Source organism: Schistocerca americana, chromosome 5 (assembly GCF_021461395.2).
Source record: "Schistocerca americana isolate TAMUIC-IGC-003095 chromosome 5, iqSchAmer2.1, whole genome shotgun sequence".
NCBI classification, from domain to species: domain Eukaryota; kingdom Metazoa; phylum Arthropoda; class Insecta; order Orthoptera; family Acrididae; genus Schistocerca; species Schistocerca americana.
This window is the reverse complement of record NC_060123.1, coordinates 368,557,962-368,578,145: the sequence shown is the minus strand read 5'-3', so window position 1 is coordinate 368,578,145 and position 20,184 is coordinate 368,557,962. Positions and strand designations below refer to the sequence as shown.

Here is a 20,184-nt window from a genome sequence, read left to right as displayed (position 1 = left end):
CCTGGGCAGCATCTTTGACTACAAATGAATAGTATCCAGCAAAGTCCATCAGAACTATCAATTCTGTTTCTTGTAAGTCAGTCTTCATTAACTTTAAGTATTATTTTGATGTTTCGCAACAAAATGATGGCCTGTTAGCCTCCAAATGTTGCTTGAGAGTTTTTCAATAAGGTCCTATACTGTTAAGATACCAGTTTCTAGTGCTTTGCTGTCAGTGTGAAAGCACTGTTTGAATTAAATTGATTTCTGAACATCCCAGTCTGGCTAACAGAAATGAGTCCAATTTTGTTGGAATAAACAATACCAACAATTTCCTTTGTTCAAATAATGTGAGCTGTGGTGGCATTTTGATGACAATTTGCACCCAACAGTACATTCAGCTACAGGATAATCAATATTAATTGATTGATTAACATCCATTTTGAATTATGCTCATTATCTAATTAATATTAATCACAAAATCAGTATGCTAGGTTACATATGTACTCATTTATGTTTGGCATTCGCGATGGATCCTCACATTGGTGTAGACCACCACCACAAAAAAAAGACTACACAGAACATTTGAGATCAAAATAATAGCTATTTGTAAACAAACAGGGTGGCATGGTGCCAAGAAAACTGGTACTGCACATGGGATTCTGTGACTTGTCCAGCTTTGGCCCTCATTTTCTGACACTGAATGCTAGTGTTAGTCAATGAGAGGCACTAGCAGATACTTTTGTACAACATGGGACTGAAAATACCCAATTTTTAGCCTTTTTACAAAAATAGCTAGCAACATCAAATTATAAATTTTGAAAGACCAACTTGTAGATGTACTATGTATTTGACATCTATTAATTATTGAAGGAGCTATGCAACTCTGAACTTTTAAAAAGTGCCAATTTTTTTAGGCTGACTGACAATTTTTCAACTTCCAGTGAGCACAGAAATAATAATTATTATTATCATTAAAAAGAGCACTAAATGCTGTACAAGTTATCTAACTTTAAAAAATAAAATAAATAAATAAGTACCACGAGGTATTGGGTCTCAAAGTTGGTGAAATCTCTGTCTTACTATACGTGATCAGGATACGGGGTCAAACAAATGCTATGTCTCAGACAGATTGAAATGTTCTGAATATTTGATGAGAAAATTTTGTTTATAACTGAGTTATTAAAGAAGATTAACACCACATTGATAGTCTTTAATGTCTGGCTCAAACACTGTTAATGATTGTTAAGACAATGGTGATAAACAGCTGAAATAACTGAGTCATATTCAAAAGTTCCTTCCCTCCAGAACTTTTATATAAGCTCGAATGAGCTGAATCTGCTTAATTGCAAAAAGTTAAGAACATAATACATAATTAGAGATATGATAGCATTAATACCTCACCTACTCTGCTTAGCACTAATTGAATCATTGATAGTGTAAGTTATTTGTGGCACCCTGTACAAGAAGCAAATTTTACGGAGAACATCAAATATAAGACAAGCTTTATGTCATGATTATGGGAAGGCATATGTTCACTAATATTATAAACTCACATTACATTCAATCTTAGTAGCCCAGAGGTCTCCCATATCTTATCATTAGAAGCTGAAGCTATTAACTGGATATCTAGTATTGTTCTAGACTTGTTACTGTGGAAAGCTTTACCACAAAGACCTTTTGACTAGCAAATAGTTTTTCTTTAGTAAAATTTGTATTTTGAAACTCAGAGCTAATATTGCTATTCAAAAGATAAATTATAGACTGGAGCAGCAAGTACAAATCACTACTCTGTCCAAGATTTGAAGACTTTGAGGATGCTTACAACTCAGTGTCAAATCTGTACTAACAGCCTTTCAGAAACAAAGCACTGATTTAACCTAAGCACATATACAGAAGAACATGCAACACAGCCTACAATATTACATCACGGTGGTGAGAAAATCACAGTTTAAACAAGTGTCTTGATGCAAAGACCTTCCATAATAACAAAGCTATTTTCAGCATAAGTAAAGGAAGTTTTCAGATACTCTACCTGGGGAAAATGGAGGAGTATATTATACAAAATATACCTAAGAAAATGTGCACCTTAGCAACTTATCTCTTGATATTACATTAATTGGTTTTGTCAACTCCCAGCCACACTGAAAATTTTCAATCATACCCTTCACCTCCACTACAATACTTTATTAGTATGCAAGGGTGCACTCAGAAATGCACAGGGGAGGGAGGAATTTGCCTATACCCTTCTCAAAGGAAATATCTGGTCATTTACCTTAAATGATTTATGAAATTCATGGAAAACATAAGTGCGGGTGGCAGGACAGATATTTGATCACTGTCCTCCTCACCAACAATCCAGTGTCCTACCACTGGTTCACATCACCCAGTACCTGGTATTACATGATCACCAGATATCACTGAAAAATGACAAGCTCTACAGTGAAACAATGATTTCACAAGCTTGTTACAAACACCATTCATTTGATTATATGTTTATTGATGATTACAATATGAGCTGCATGGTATCTAGGACACCTAAGTGAAAAATACTTACATTTTCTGAAGGAACTAAATGTGTACTCCAGATCCTTTAATCGATCTACTGACTGTTTGCTATGCTGCTTTTCCTGCATATAATGCCAAGCGAATTTGCTCGTATACTGCAGTAACCTGAAAAATTACACTGTCACTCATTCATACATACATACATAGCCTTTTATTAATCCTATCAGGAAGAATAGTCTTTGGGGATGTGGGATGAGTCACATTACACTTTAAATAGCAGGGGCGACCCATGTAGACTACTTCTGTAGGATACAATAGTGGCCAAATTGTTATGGTGAAGCTGTAGCATCAACATGTTTTGAAATTCTGTGTTTGATATACGTTTTACATAACCAGGCCCGATAAAATTGTTCTGATGTGCACGTGGGGCATCTGGCGCTAAGCTTCAGCATTTTTAGAGAGTGTTTAATTATATAGGTTGGCTACAATGACTGACAGCTGAAAACCAGGTGTTTTTGCAGCCCTAGTTACATTATCCACGGTGAATTTTTTTCAGTGTTACAATGAAATGATTGTTGGGGATATTAGCCATCATCTGTTGTTCTATTGCTGATTACTTCAGTGAACTACTTAGAATTAAATCCATGTAACAGATCAGGGGTCAAGTGAGTGATTTAATTCAGTTCACTTGGAGTCATACAATTATATGTTATGTGTAGGAATAAATATGTCATCCACAACAACCACTACTCTTAGGACACTTAGCAGAAAGGTGCAACACACAGCATCAAATTGCTTTCAGACTAGGATTTCACATCAGACAGTGATCAATATTAAAAAACACAAATCCAAAAACTTTGTTGATCAGCAGCAACACACAGGCAGATGTGGAAGAAAACAAACATTGAGCCCTAGAGTTCAGTAAAAATTGACAAAATATCACCATTTCCAATCATAAAGCTACAAGTACACAACTCTCTGTGCAGCTGGATTATTACGGAATGACTGTGTCAGCTAGAACTGGAAGGATAGAGTTGTACAACATTGGCCTGTCAGTGCACACATCCCAACCTAAGCCCAAGATCACTCCAAGAACGGCCTCAAAGCAGTTAAACTGAGGAAAATCCCCACAGAATTGAACTACTGATACTGCCAAATGATGATCTTGAACATTTGTGGATATACTCTATACAACTAGCAAAACTTGCCTATGAATAGGACTGTCACTTAAAGTTTTTAGTGATACAAGGTGTGGTAGTAATAAAAGGCTTAATATTTTCTTTTAGGGGTAGTTCACCAATCAATGTTCTGCATCACAGAGGAAAGCAGCCAGTATGAGAAGAGAAGGGAATCACAGAAGTTTCATCAAAACTGTACACCACACTATGAAGCAACCCACCCCTCTTCAATTATGGTCTGGAGTGTCCCCCCTCCCTCCCCCATGGCTGGTACAGGAAACCTGTACACTTTCATTGTTAAAAGTTCTATGAATCAAGGACAATATTTCAAAGTGTTAAAAGAGAGACTTCTGCAACAGGGTAGGGAATGGTTTAATGGCGAAGACTGTTTTTATGCATGATCGAACACCATGCCACAAAGCAAAGAGTCTGGGAATGCTTTTGGACGAAAATGGTGTCACTGTGCTCCCGTGGCCTGGGAATAGCCCCGACATGCACCCAACCGAAAATGTTTGGGCAGCAGTTAGGATGAAAATCAGATTACGGAAGACACAACAAAGGATGGTTCGATTGAATTCATGATAAAAATGGTTACATGACCCAGGTGTTTAAAACGGCTATAAAATTAGTAGAAAGTACGCCTAAATGCGGCCAAGATGTTAATACAGGCTAATGGAATCCACACTGTAAACTTACACTGAATTTATCATAATTTTCAATAAAATTTGGGCTTCATGCAACTTTATCATAATAATATGGCCACTTCTGTATAACCTATTTACGACTAGTGCAATGCACCCATACTGATAAAAGGCACCGTGAAGCTGAAGTTTTGATCCAACAGTTTAGTTCATACTAAGAAGATATGTAACTTGCACAAACGCCATCAGCTAGTCACATATTTCGAAAGTTTTTTTTAAAAACTTTTGCTAAGTCAACAGAATTTCACATGCTCAGGAGTAATTTTTCGAGTGCCAATATATTCCTCCCTCGCTGGATTTCAAAGGCTCGAAATCCGTTGTCATAATAAATACCATGAACTGTCTACATCTACATACTTGACATTACTTATGCTCTTACTATTTTCGTAAAACTGATTAATGACAAATGTTATAAAATTCGTAAATAGGGCTTAATTAAATGTGTAACTCACCTAACAAGTTTATCGCGGCCGGCTGTTTGCGAATTTAGCTTAACAATTACCTCCATAGCGTACACTACTTTATAAATGAAAAATAAACAGATGAAAAAGACAACTGATGCTTCTAAAATATCCACGACTGTCGTTATTTATATAGCCACAGTAATCTGTTTCAATATCTTATCACCTCAGGACTTTCGACTTCGGTTAGGTTAGCCGGCTACATCGTACAATTTTGGTTTTCATCCGAATCGGACAGATCTTTGACAGTTGTAAACCAACGATATAATACCACCTCAAGCCACCTTCAGCATATCGACGAAGCAACTTCAAACGGAATTGAGGTCGCTACTGTCGTCTTTGCACATATATTTATTGGGCGTTAGATGCCGCGAACGTTATCTTTGGGTAGTGTTTCCAGTACAGTAACGTAGTTGACGTCGGTGGCCTCCAGCCATTAATTTGGTTTTTTTTTCATTACTGCTTGATAGTCGGAGACCAAGTAAAAATGACCCGTAAGTCTAGTTCTGCTTGTTGTTAATATTTCTATCAATTTTCAATTTAAAATTAGTAAATTGTGAAACTCTCACTATGTCTGCAGTACGTTTTGCTAGATCTTTCCACAAAAAGCTTCCGTGGAATGTTTGTGATAGTATACTATTGTTCTTGTGCTTTCAGCTGTATCTGTAATGTGAGGATTTGATTTAATGTGTAGTAAAAGTGAAATAACCTTCTATATAGAAAGCCTTGATTGCGTGTAACTCTCTCACAAATAACTGTTAATGTTGTGAAAGTTGTTGTTCAAGGTCCTACGTCAATGCTACACATTCTTTAGAGTTGTTTACTGAAAGAGGCACTAGATCCTGATTTTGATTTCTGGAGCTGTGAAAATTACTATTAAACGTAGTTTTTATTATAAAGTTTGTAAACTGCATTGCATAGATTCGTTTATGGAGGTACGACGCTAAGCAGATTGGATTGTAGGAAATGAACGCCCGGATTGTAATAAAGATTTTAAAGAGTCTTCAGGTTGGATTTTTTTTTTTGTTATTCATGTTATAATATATTTCTGTTGGCGAAAAGGTGGCAACCAGCGTGAATTGGCACGTTTGAAGAACCAGAAGAAAATGCAAGAAATACAAAAGAAGAAAGGTGCAAATGATAAAGATTCTAATAAAGGCCTGTCACTTGAACAGCGCAAACAAAGGTTAGTATCCTGAAATTTGTAATGTATGTTAATGCCTTTTTTTTTTTTTTTTTTTTTTTTTTTTTTTTTTTGCGTGGCATTTGTGCTAGTACTTGATACTTCTGTCATGAGAGTATCAGTAACATACGATTAAAATTTTTGCCAGGCAATCCTTACTACTGTCTTTTGGGAGGTGAGATTTCAAAGAACACTTGCCACCCTGTTGGAATGTTACCAGATCACTTTCATTCCATTCCAAATAGGAGATAATTTGTATATTGATGAAAACTTTTTTATTGGTTCAAAATGCTCATAAAAGAAACCTTTCACTGTTACAGGGATGCAGAACTTATGCGCCAAAAACAAATGAAAGCCCTTCAAAAGGAGGGTGCTGCTGCCAGTTAAACATAACTATTACTGACATTTCTACATTATTACCAAAAAATTATTTTTTACTAACATTTGATGGCAGGATCTCTTCTTCCAGTGTGATTTGGCATGCTGAGGCAATTGATGGAAATTCGCATTTGTTCTACTTTTATAATAAAAATGACTGTCAAGAAATAAAGATTGCAATAGTGCCTAAAGAAATACGACTCTAAACACATTCGTTTTGTTCTGTGTGCAAGGTGCAGTAAATTCAATAAATATTTAACTGTAAGGAAATATTCCAATTCAATAAAGATATGCACATGTGGATAAGTATAAAAGATTTTTTTTTTTCTAATGGGTTCATCCTTAAATGCTTTGATAATAGTAGATTTAAAAATGCATTTGTGTAAGTAAGATACCCTACTCATTTTTAATGTAATGTTGGATGTTGTTAATATTGTTTACAAATTCTTTTTATTGTGAGTGTACCAAAAATTAATAAATCTCATTAGTGTTACATGATTGTTGTACTTCGACCCACCCATGGTAAGAAAAAGTAGTAAGATTTTTGTGGGGAGCATTTTCTTTCTCTACTACAAACTGAAAGGAAGATTCATTTACAGTAAACAGTTTTAATCTGCAGAAGCAACTCGTGAATGTTCTGTCTATTGCTAGAGCCTTGCCCTTGAAAAACTCCATTTGTTATAAACTTTTGTTTCTTCGTGACATATGTTTATTCTCGGTGATATTTCAATAATGAAGTATTATTGGTAAGAATAATGATTAAGAGAGGTAATTATGTTGTAATGTGAAGTGATAAACTTTCCAAAACTATTAGCTTTTGTAGTCATTCTTGGAATAAAACTTAATGTTAACACAAGCTGAGAAAGGCAGGTGTCAAAATGTGTTAGTGTAAACCAATAGACAAATAATTTGAACAACTGCATGTTTGCTGTAAGCTGTATACATTCATTATTTATTTTCTACCAGTTTTCGTCGTAGCAGTCATCTTAGAGGAAGGAAAACAAAGTTGTGCATTGGTTGGATATGCAATTCAACTTTCCAGATGACAAATTGAAAACCATCAGATTTACAAAACATTTAGATTCAGACTGTTTTTTATTCATCCAGTGAAAAGTTGAAATGCGTATCCGTATAATGTACAGATTTGTCCCCCTCCCCTCTTTTGAAGCTAGTTCCTACAATTGAAACCAGTAGAAAATAAACAATAAATTTGTACAGCTGATAAAGAATACGCAGTTCTTCAAATTCTGGACAGTTGTATAGAGTCACTTCATTAAACTGAGACATTAATAAGTCTGTAGGTTTTCTTTACTGTGGTGCAAACTCCAGTCGGACGTAATGTAAGAAAAGTGAAATTCTGAAACCGTATAAGCCCAAAATAAACTGAAAACTTACCTTCTGTAACACACTTATAAATTGTGGGACACATTTATTCACTATAAACATGTTTCTATTCTTCCATGTAGGTTCATGGTACGTGTTAGTATGGTCATGTATTATATTACCTGCAGTAGGAAAGAGCACTCTTGTAATAAAAGTAGTACATTTTTCAAATTAGTGGCTTCCCTGCTAATTCTATATGTGAACCTTACTTTGAGTAGTCACAAGGAGTTTATGCATTTTTCTAACACTAGCTTCCCTGTGTTAAGATGTACTGTGACCCACTCTGCTTTCATGACCAGATGTAGGGGATTCATGAATGAAGTGTGATAGATAGTTACAACCACATTGACCATTCATACTATTTTGGTATCTAAATGGCTGATAGTATTACAAAAAAAACAGTTGGTTTTTTTCCAGATGTACTTTCAATTGCTGTTCCCCTAAAACTGCTTAAAAATTGCATAATGTATGTCTAAGTTACAACTGATAAGTGATGGCAGGTAACCACTATTTTGAAAGAATAAGAACTTTTTCTGTCTTATAATTTTTGCATAATACTGGCATGACTACATCAAATTTTGTCATTACTATTACTTACATCGTCTGTCTGTTGGTTCGGGTACAGTACAGCTTACTTTCTGGCATTGGACATCTTGAAGTAACACTTTAGCATATTCACGTTCATTTACATTTGCACATTCAGTGTCTTAAGTTGTGACATCATTCTAAGTGCAAGATCAGTGAGTGTGTGTCTCTGCTGTGATGTCCATTATATGGTAGACCAGTGATACTATGCTTTGACTGAGAGACCATAATATCATTTGCTAATAAAAGTGTGCTGTAGGAGAGCTACCCCATAATTGCCTGCTCATTTATGCAGCTTTATGGGCTCCTTTGGGCATCACAGCTGTTACTCATCTTTGAATGTTATGTGCCATTTTGTGTTACAATGGATACTCATATTTTACTCACTGAAAATTTAAATCTATTGTTTTATTGTTAATAGTTCACATGTTTAAGTGAGACCAGTCACTGAGTAGACTTTTTTAAAAAAATGTCCATGAATACCAGAATGCTGTTTGTATCAGCCTTATTGAACAGATGTATACATGCTATAAGAATAGAAGGATGTTTACAATCAATGCCAGTGTTTGTCACACAATTAACAATCCTTGAAAGAGGCATCTTATTCAGGATTGACTAATGTATGTCTTTGCATGTTGTTCTGCCCAAAAATAGAACAGAGGTCACATAGAGATTATTTTTATATTTTCTACTGATATTGTCTGTTGAATTTTATTTAAAATGAGAATTTTCTGTAAGCCCCAATTAACATTTACTTTTTAAGGTATCAGCATGGACCTTAAGTCCTTGAAGATGCTTCTGCAGGAGGTTCAATTACCAAATCTACTGTATTTCTGGTTTATTAGTTTTTCACTATTAAGTGCATTGTTGATATGATCTGCATTTTCATTAAAGATTGTGCTGTGAGACAACGGAGTTTGAAAGATCAAAAATATTGATGGCATTTTTGTCTAGAAGTCGAATACTGAAAGTTATGTCCAAGCACAACTCAAACTGAATTGACTCTTTATTTAGATAGGTTCTAAATATGTTCGTTAACATGGTTTATATGTTGAGTCCCCACAGCATAAACAGCAGTTGCTGGAGGTATGTGATGAACAAATTTCCGACCAACAATGTTCACACATATTCAATGGGTAACGTGTCATATGAACAAATGGAAGCAGTGGTATTCAGCACACTGTGGAGGAAGTTGTTCTTGTACATTCCTCACAATTGGTTAGGCATTGTTGTAATAAATTGTGGCCTGAAGGAGGAAATAAATAATAATATCCTTTGAATGGTATGCCACAATAGTGGATCAGGAAACACAACACTTGTAATACTGAAAGTTTTCAGGTCGCCAGTGGAAAATCTCCCAATTTAAAACAAAAAAAAAAAAATCTAGTTGTTATATCAACAAAGCTAATTAAAAAGTGTTCTTATAATTTAATAAAATCCAAAATTATTTACATGGCCTGTCATTTATCACTGGAACACCATGATTGTCCCAAATGTGTTAAAGTTAACTGTCATTATAAGAAAAAGAAGTAAGAAACACCATAAAAATCTATTCATTCTTACTTAACCATCTTTCTCAAAACTTTAGGAAAAAACTTGACCATCTGACCTCAAATATTTAAGAAAAACTGAATTTTCTGGATAGAGCAATACTAAAATAAGGGAAAGGCAACCATCCGCCTATAGCAGATGGATATGTAGAGCACAGTCACTCATAGCAAACAGCATTCATTCTAGCTATTGAGCTATTTTTCTAGCAATAGTTCATAAAGATCAGGTACTCAAAAGCTAGACTGTGAATGCTGATTTCTGTTATGTTACTTTGCTCCACGCATTGATCCGCTATAGGTGTATGGTTACCTTTTCTTTATTTTACATATTGACCTCAAATAGTGTATTGTCCATGTCACGATTTAGATTTCACATGGATTTCAGTATTATAAAAACATGTTTATACATACAACAAATTTACTTAATTTATTTGCCCAATAAATTATAATGGTTTCACTTGTTACAGGTTTTGACAGTGTGAATCACATCCTTTTAAGTAAGTGAGAAGGGTGCAAAATGGTTTTCATCAAATCTCTCTTCATGAAAATGTTAAAATCCTGATTCCACTGGAACTGTAAACTATTTTGTCAAAAACTCAAATTTGTCATGACAAATACAGTGGGCAAAAGAATATTTACACCTTTTACAAAAACCATACTGCTGTTATAAGAGTCAAAAGGAAAGAGTGTTGTGAGGCAAGGATGTAGTCGATCCCTTGTGTCATTTAATCTGCATGTAGAGTCAACAATAAAAGAAACAGAAGAAATATGAAAAGTGAATTGCAGTTCATGGAGAAGAAATGAAAGCTTTAAAAGTTTCGATGATGTCTGTCAGAGATGGCAAAGGAGGTGGGAGATCAGTTGGCTAACATCTTGAAAAGGGACTATAAGCTGAAAATCAATATAAATAAAATGGGAGCAATATGGTGTAGTCAAATTAAGCCAGGTGGTACCGGGAGAATCATATTACGAAGTGATATGCTGGAAGTAGTAGATTAGTTTAGTTACTTGTACCGCAGAGTAACGGGCAACAGCAGAAGTAAGAAGGATATTGAATGCAGATTGACAACAGCACAAGCTTACCTAAAAAAAAGAGACATGTTAACATCACACCTAAGTTTAAATGTTAAGATGTCTTTTTGGGACATATGTATCTGAAGCTTAGCCTCTATTGAACTGAAATGTGGACAATAAGCAGTACAACCAGAAGGGAAGGGAAGATTTTGAAATGTGGTGGTATGGAACAATGCTGAAGAGTAGTTTGATAGGCCAGGTAACTAATGAAGAGATACTGAGTCAAATTGGTGAGAATAGAGATGTACTGCATAACCTGACTACAAGAAAGAATAGACTGGTATGACACACTTTCAGACACCAAGAAATAGTCAATTCAGTAACAGAGGGAAGAGAGGTTAGAATTGTAGGAGACTGAAGCTTGAATAATAGATGCAAGTAGGTATGCTGAGATGAAGGGACTTGCAAGGGATTTACTAGTGTAGGAAGCTAAATCACACCAATCTTCACACAGTAACAACAGTTTTCTTTCATTGCACTAACAGACTGTCATTATCATAATGTAATGTTACTACACATGAATGAACTTGGGAGGCTTGGATATTTAAAAGAGAATAAAATATCTACCATTTATACATTGTATACCATTTCCCACTGATCAACATAGAAATTTCCTAACCCAAATTTAACATAGTACTTTTTTTTTTAACTAACTACTGCTTGGAAATAAAAATAAAAAAGTAGACTTTCCTTAGCAATATTATTTTTACATGAAAGGCTTTACTTTATTGCTCTTTTCCACATAATTACTACCTATATTAAGGCACTTATTGTATCATACAACTAGCTTTGAATACCATCCTCGTAGAAATCTTATGCCTGAGCAAAACTTTCAACAATTTGAACGTTCTTTAATTGCATGAAACAAACTTCTTGGCACTTGAGGAAACTCCTCACACAAAGTAGAAATCATAAAGCATAAAAGGTCTGTTCACTCTCACTTTTTCATCAACTTTCCACACTTAGTTGTCAGTAATGACTGAAGCTCTCCCACTTCATTCCTCATTGTGCACACTTGCACAGTCATCTTTAAAAGCTCTCACCTATTTTCATACCATGCAATCGCTCATAAGTGCCGTGTGTGCTTTGTGCAACTGTTGCACAATGTTTCAATTATCGAAAGTTATGCTCAGGTGGCATATTTCTATGAGAGTAGTATTTGAAAGCTGGTTGTAAGATATGGTAAGTGACAATATTGATGGGGATTATGTAGAAAAGCAGACTGAAGTGTAGGCTTCCATGTAGAAATAAAATTGCTAAGAAATGTCCACTTGTTTTATTTTTATTTACTCAAAAAACATGCCTTTGTGATTTCACAACTGACATCGTCATCTTAAACATAGGGGAATTACACATCCGCCTGTTTGGTCTTCACAAAGGGTGTATCCATTTTCTTCCTTGTTTGACCCATTGCCCTCTTTCCTTTCAGGCTGTAGTTAAGGATTTTCTTGGCTAGTCTCTTATTTCTCATTCTATTCACATGTTGTTTCCATCTGTGTCTGTATTCTGTTATATCCTCATTAATGGCATGTACATTCAACTCTGCTTTAATGTTTTTGTTTATTGTCCCACTATTGTGAAGCCTGAAATTCATTAAAATGCAGCTGACTTAGAAACATTTTATCAATGAATATTGGACAATGTTCTTTTATGTCGTCATTGGACAAGTCACATACTAGGTTGGACATAGCTTGAAATTTACATAAGCAATACTATCTTCTTTATACATTTGCCAGTGGTTTTATGAAGTGTGAAACCTTTTGCATTGGTGGTGGCTTATTTGAAGATGATTCAGTAAGTTCCCCTGTTTGAAGACTGGTGTTGCTAATGCCAGCTGGTGTTGCAGTCATGTGCCACCCCCTGTTACGTAAAACTAGAACAATAATGACTCTGATTAATAGTTTGTTTATGGCAGCTACTTCAGCCAGCTGTTCTACATGGTTTTTGCCAAGATAGAAAGTACAGCATCATTCAGTAATTATCTTTTTACATCTGGATGGGAAACATTATCAGTTTATGAGACCAGAGCAGCTACTTTTCAATCAAGTAGCACCTCAATTTGCCTCACAAGGGCTGAGTGCAGTCCACTTTCCAAAAGTGCTTGGCAGATCCAGATGGGCACCCATCTGAGTGCTAGCCAAGCCCAACAGCACTTAACTGCTTAACTTTGGTGAGCTGACCTGTCAATTATCATTGCGGCAAGGCCAATGACAATCCTGTAAACCCTACCTTGGTTATTTTCAAACTTGACCAGTATGGTGCTAGGGGCATTGCCCTATAATTGTTCAAATCCTAGTTGTGGAACATAAAGCAAAGAGTCAGCATTACTGTAAGTGAGGAAAATAACTAGAAAATAACATCCCAGTGTTCCACAAGGCTCCATAGTAGACCCAGCCCTATTTCTGTTCTCTGCAAATGATTTACCAGCAAATATTAGCTAAGCATCAGTACTGTTTTCAGACAGTACTTCTGTGTTAATTGAAAGCAGAATGCAGAAAAAATTTATGAATCATTGGGCGGTATCCTTAGTTCCTTATAAACCTGATTTCAGCTGAATGGGTTGAGTCTAACACATGATGAATCTAAACATGATATAATTCACACTCAAACAGTCAAAAAGTAAGCAGGTTATAATTATTCAGAGCAACTAATATAAGGAAGAAAAACACTCAGTCAAATTTTAAGGATTACATATGGATAAAAATTTGAGCTGACAGGCACACTTTGAGTACCTAGCTAACAAACTGAGCAATTTTGCATTGAGACTGTTACCTTTTCATATACAGAACAGGAAGCTTTTGAGGGAAATTACTTTGTTCACATACTTGACACAAGAAACAAAGAAAGAGCTTCTCACCCACTACCTCATACTGTATACAAGGAAATGAAAATGTATTGTTGATGGAGATGAATTCACGTCCTCTGAAAAGAAAGCTACACGAGGCACAAGTACTGAAATGCTATTACTTAATGATGAACTCATGCAGGACGAACTGGTAATTTGAGTGCGATACAACTTATTACATATCCCATTAAATATATAAATATGTTCACTGAAATTTCATTTTAATGTTATAATACTATTTATTAGTGTAACAATTATTGTAATTGTAAGATAAATGTTTGACATGTCTCCTGGTTGCAGACCAGTTGTATTGCAAGTGAGAGTCATGATATGAATAAATCACAATTCATATCTCAGCTTCTTCACTACACCTGGTCTTTACTCTTTTCATCCAGGTTATTTATCTGACCAGTGCATTGGTCATAACCCCAGCAATGTTTTTATTACTTTTACATTCAGTGATTTAGACTTAACTATGTACTATGTTCAGCTGCCCGCCTCTCTCTCTCTCTCTCTCTCTCTCTCTCTCTCTCTCTCTCTCTCTCTCTCTCTCATAGAATAGTAATAAAACATATTATTATAAATGGAAACTCCAGGTTGGAATATCAACAATATTAGGAAAAGGATAGATTGCTACTCACCGTATAGATGACCCATTGAGTTACAAACAGGCACAACGAAAAGACTTTTGCACATTATAGCTTTCACCAAAAACGTATTCAGCCAAGAAAACACACACACATTCACACAACCAAGCACATGACCGCTACCACTAGCAGATGAGACTTTCACATGAGTAGCAATCTGGAGTGGGTTAGGGAAGTGGGAGGGACAGCAGGGTATGGGTGATAGAAAAGAAGAGCGCTGTCTGGTGGGGTGTGCAGGGACTAGATCGTGGCGTGATGAGACTGCCAGGTGCAGTGTCGGGAGGTGGGATGTGGGGCAAGAAGCAGGGAGCAGAAAAGGAGAGGAGCAGGGTAGGAGAAAGGATGGGTGATATACAGTGAGCGTGGGGGTGTGAAAAAGGAGGAGGTGATGGGATGGGACAGATACTGTTGGGTGGAGTTTGTGGGGACAGTAGGTTACCATACGTTGAGGCTGGGATAATTTTGGGAGTGGAGAATGTGTTGTATGGATAACGCTCATCTATGGAGTTCTGAAAAGGTGGTGCAACGGTTGTAGCAGAGCTGGTATATGAGATGACTGCTTTCACAGGTGGCCCGGTGCAGCCATGTTGTATAACTTCTCTGCTGCAATCATTGCACAACTTGTTATGTTGGTATGACTACGAACCAGCTATCCACTGAGATGATTGGCCAATGCCGAACAGTGGCCAAGACCAATGTTGGCCACTCTGTGGCACAACATGCAGCGGAATATAGCATGCTTGGTTTCAATGGCTGCTTCACAACCTAGGCCATCTCGATCCTCCCCCCCCCCCTCCCCCCGCCCCTCCCCCACATTGCCAGCCCTGCAAAACTGCACAAAAGTGAGTTATCCTTGCAACACATTCTCTGCTCCCGAAATTATTCCACCCTCAATTGACAGTAACCTATTGATTCCCGCCCCGCCCTCCGCCCAACAGTATCTGCCCCATCGTTTCACCTCCTCCCATTTTAAATTACCTCACCCTCTTTATGTGCTACCCTTTGCATTTACCCACCCATTGTTTCCCTTTCCCTCCTCCTCTCCTTTTCCACTCCCTGTCTTTTTCCCCCACACCCCACCTCCCGACACTATGCCTGGCGGTCTTGTCAAGCCGTGATCTAGTCCCTGCACGCTGTGCCAGACAGCACTCTTCTCTTTCGCCATCCATACACTGCTTTCTCTTCGCCTTCCCTCTGCCACTACAGATTGCTATTCACGCACAGTTGCATCCCAGTCGGAGCTGCCGGTTGTAGTGGTCATGTGTGCATTAGGTGTGCTTGCTTGTGTGAATGTGTGTTTGTGTTTGTTTTCTTTGCTGAAGAAGGCTTTGGCCAAAAGCTGTAATGTGTAACAGTCTTTTTGTCGTACCTGCCTGCAACTCAACGGGTCATCTTTATGGTGAGTAACAATCTATTCTTTTCCTAACATTGTTGAAAACATATGATTGCACATTCAGAAAATTCTTCTACGGAGTAGGAGTTGTCAAGAAAATATGATTTGTGTTTTAAGTTAATTTTATTATCTATGAAATACTGTAAATCACTGGGTAGCTGATTAAATGTTCTTATGTTTGAATATTTTACTTCTTTCTGAGCCACATTAATGCTGAGTGGCTAACAGTCTAAGTCATTCTAGTATTAGAATGTGTGTTTTATTATTATTTCTATGAATCGTACTGTTGGTTTTGAATTGTGATTGACTGTTGACCACAACCTTCCTAATGGAGTAAATTTACTGTGACTATCTACAAAATGTTGTAGAGTGGATACCGTATTTTACCTTTAGTATATGGTTTAGTGATTGAAAATAGGGGAAGTCAGTCAACTTTTTGACATTTTCATCTCCAAAATCAGATGATATCCGTAATGCAAAAATTGCAGAGATTAGATATTTAGAATATCAGCAGCATGTAACTTCTGATCCTGTGTAAACACTGAAGAATTTAGAATATCCTGTTTCATTTATAAATTTACCCTTGTGCATCTTTTATGATGGTTTGGTCTTACATAATCAATCATGAGGCCTGGACAAGCCACAGAAAATATCATCATTTGGCAGTATCTCTTTCTCTTAAATTTTGTATACTCTGATTCACGAATTCAGAAATTGCACATTCTCTGGAGAGACCATTTTGAAACCCAAATTGTGACTAAGTATCTTATTCAGGTTGTCATGCTTCTTGCATACATAAACTTTTCCAGCAACTTCAAGCGGGAGGTAAGTAATTACCAATATCTGTCTTTCTTATAAAGGGGTCTGACAATAGCACATCACAGTCAGCCTACAGATATATCCTATGATAGTGGGATATTGCATGTGCAACTGAATACATTGCTTATACGTGTAGAACAGATTTTTTGTAATTTACTTGAGATATGTTAAATCCTGGCATTTGCTTATGGTGCTGTGGATCTTGGTGACATCCTGATACTTCCAAATTTCTTTAGAATGTAAAGAAAATTGAGCTGGTGGTGAATGGTGATGAATCAAAACATCTCGTGTCACGCTCTCCTTCCCTCCACTGTTGTTAATGGACATACCTTTGAACCAGTTCAAGAGTTGAAGTACTTGGGATCCACAGCCTTATAGACTAATGAAAATGAAGTGACAGAGGAAGTGCACCCCAAATAATAAATGATAATTGCTTGTTATTTAGCCTGAACAATTTATTCATGTCACATCTGATATCACAGAGGAATAAGGTTCAGCTGTACATGACATTAAAATGGCCAGTACTTTTATATGATTGTTTAACCTGTGTGACATCAGCAACAACAGAAGAAGGAATCTGCACCTTTGAGTAGTATCTGCAATAACTTGGAAGGTAAATGGGAGCAAAGAAAGAAAGATGACCTATCCCAGCAGTTTGGAAAGCCACACACTGGTCAAAAATTAGGGCAGAAGAGGCTACAGTGGTTTGGTCACATCTTTAGAGCCGATGTGTTCCTCCCTAACCAAGTCCTCCATTCTCAACTTGCTGAAAAATGTCTAAGGATGCAATGAAAGGCTCGAGCACTGACAATCCTCAAACAAGCATAGCTGACAGTGGTGGAAAATGAAGATAGAGATTTGAGCTTTTTGTAATGTGTGTCTGTAAAATTTGTGTAGTGTGTATTTACTATTATTTTCATTCTGCAGTGTGTTTTTTTCTTTTGTTTCTGCTTTGTGCCTTAAAGGCCCATTAATGTGATAAATGATGATAATGATGACCTGATTGCTATAATTTTTTGTTTGGCAGTTTTCGGTAATAACAAAGTCCTCACATTCTTTAACTGCTTTCCCAGTTTCCCTTTTAAATACTGATCATATTCTTGTAGATTTAATTTTATTATCAAACAATGGAAAATCCAGAATGGAATGTAACAATATTATGAGAAGAAAAACTGCTACACACCATGTAGCAGAGATGCTGAGTCACAGATAGACACAACAAAAAAACAATTAAAGCTTTCAGCCATGGGCCTTTGTCAACAATACACACACATATGCGCGTGCACACACACCCACGCAAATGCAACTCACACACACGAAATGCACTCTCAGGCAACTGAAACGACATAGCATCTCCATTATGTGGTGAGTAGCAACTTTCCTTCTCATAATATAAATTTAGTAACTTCAGCCATTATGCAGAGCTTTAATTTTTTTAAACACTTTCATTAAGGCAGCAAATTATTTCTTGCAACATGAAATCAGTCCTATTTCTCTGTTTGTCTTAATCATTTCCTGTGATTTCCTTTTCGTTTCACATGATGATTTGATTCCTTCTGTAATCTAAGGTGTTTTGATGTTTTATTACTGCCATATTTTGTTTTCTTGGGAAAGCTGCTGCTGAAGAATGATATAAATACATTAAACTTGGAATTGACTGGTGTCAAATTATACACATCTCAGCCCAGCCTGCAGGGCTGCCTTTGAACTTTGTCAGTTTAACATTAATTACTCTGTTTTCCATTGTGTACTACATTCCTTTGTAATTCTGTTGGGAAATTCCAAATCATTTCTTCCAGAATATTTAATTGTAAATAATTGTTCCAGTGCCAGCTAGTTTTTATGATCACAGGTTTACAACTTTTGATCTAAGCAAGAAGTACACATTAATGATTTTCTACTCTCCGAATATGCTGTGTGTCATTTTGTTTGGTGGCAACTCTCTTTAAAGACTTGTACATAACAACACCTCCTCAGTCCCACAATTCACTACATTGATTCAATGAACTGCTATTAGGGTATTCACTTGTCTGTCAAAGTCATCTGACTTCAGTCATACTGATTACATCTAGGTAGCAGTGAGTGTTACACTTGCCATGGACTCTTGCTCAGCCGATCTCTGTGATGCTAACTTGTGCAATCTAGGAGAGTGATAACAGCTGTTATGGATCAGAATGACTCTTCACTAGCCTTCTGTGTCCTGTAGAGTCACTGCCAATACACGTTGCTTCAATGATCGGAGTTAAGGGAGTGGTGCTATATGATACTTGGGAAGTGTGTGTATCACAATTGTTAACATAGCTTATAATTTCATCAAATTTGTGACCTGCTTATGTTTGTAGCTCTACAGACAGTGAGGCATCAAGTCACATCAATAACTAAGAAATTATGAAACTGAATTGCTAGCCAGTACTTACCTTTAAGAGGTGAAATGTGTAGAATTGCTGATACACATACGAAAGTAAAACAGACACACTACCCAGCTTTTGGAATTAATAGTTCCTTTCTTCAGGAATAGAGATGGATATTTTATTTTGTTTTATTTTATTTATTAACATTACAGAGTGACCCCATCACCTTGGTAACTATAGTGGGTTGTTTGCTACTACAAACCAGCCAATTTCCAGAATTTTGTTAATTTTATTGTTTTTTAATAATTAAATTGTTAATTAAAAAGAAAACAAAATAAAAAAAAACATGAGATACATAAAGCACGACTTGGAAAAGGAAAGAAAAAATTTTACTATATTCTTAAGAAGAAAAAATACACAAAACGAAAGATTTAAATAGCAAAGGATGCCCCTTTACGTGGCTGTTTTAATTGGGAGGGCTTCGATAAACATTTTGAGCCTGTTTCACCTGAATTAGCATATTCTATTCTACTACAGCTACTACTATATGTATATATGTTGTGATGTTAACTCTATGTAATTTACTATTTTTTACTACAATTGCTTCCTCCAATTAACTGCGCTGTAAGCAGGAGAGGAACCTCAGGAGCTGACCTCGAGCTTTGTCTCCACGTAGAGCACTTATTGTCGATGTTGTGCACTTGTGTTAGTGTATTTACATCTTATTATACTGCATATGTACATTTATGCACAATTTTATAAAGTTAATGATTTACAGTTTGCATTTTGTACATTTCACAAATTACACAATTGCATATTTGAAAACAATGATACAAATAACTAAATAATTACTTGTTTTACTTGCATAAAGAGAAAATTCATTGTTTTACTTCTATTACCAACTTATTTTTAAATTCCATGTATGTATTACTCATAGTAATGTTGCAGTCATGAGATCTGCTACTATGCCATATACGTATCTGGCAATATTGGAGTGTTCGTGCCATCATCTGTGCCTATATGTTCACCTGTTTCCAAATCAGTGTTTGGATCTCTTTAGTCCCATGCATCATCTACATCTATACTCCGCAAGCCACCTGACGGTGTCTGGTGGAGGGTACCTTGAGTACCTCTATCGGTTCTCCCTTC

General features: G+C 36.3%; 2 protein-coding genes across 4 annotated transcripts in view; one reads left to right on the top strand and one right to left on the bottom strand.

Moving 5' to 3' along the window:
* LOC124615333 (peroxisomal membrane protein 11B) overlaps window positions 1-5,145 on the bottom strand; it is an 89,236-nt gene extending 84,091 nt beyond the window's left edge. The window contains exons 1-2 of one of the 3 annotated variants that reach the window (XR_006979778.1): window positions 4,819-5,145; window positions 2,537-2,652 (exon numbers count right to left, since the gene is read on the bottom strand). Coding sequence is in view for 1 of the 3 variants with exons in the window: in XM_047143132.1 (XP_046999088.1) it covers window positions 2,537-2,652; window positions 4,819-4,874 (172 nt within the window). In the remaining 2 variants the exon portion in view is untranslated. The remainder of the gene's footprint in view (window positions 1-2,536; window positions 2,653-4,818) is intronic. The other 2 variants (XR_006979779.1, XM_047143132.1) reach the window with 2 other exon arrangements.
* Window positions 5,146-5,166: 21 nt separating this feature from the next.
* On the top strand, window positions 5,167-6,881 carry LOC124615334 (modifier of protein aggregation 4). The gene is made up of 3 exons (XM_047143133.1): window positions 5,167-5,321; window positions 5,890-6,013; window positions 6,331-6,881. Exons 1-3 carry the CDS (start codon window positions 5,315-5,317, stop codon window positions 6,395-6,397), a joined length of 198 nt encoding a protein of 65 aa, XP_046999089.1. The 5' UTR covers window positions 5,167-5,314; the 3' UTR covers window positions 6,398-6,881.
* Window positions 6,882-20,184: the final 13,303 nt, after the last annotated feature.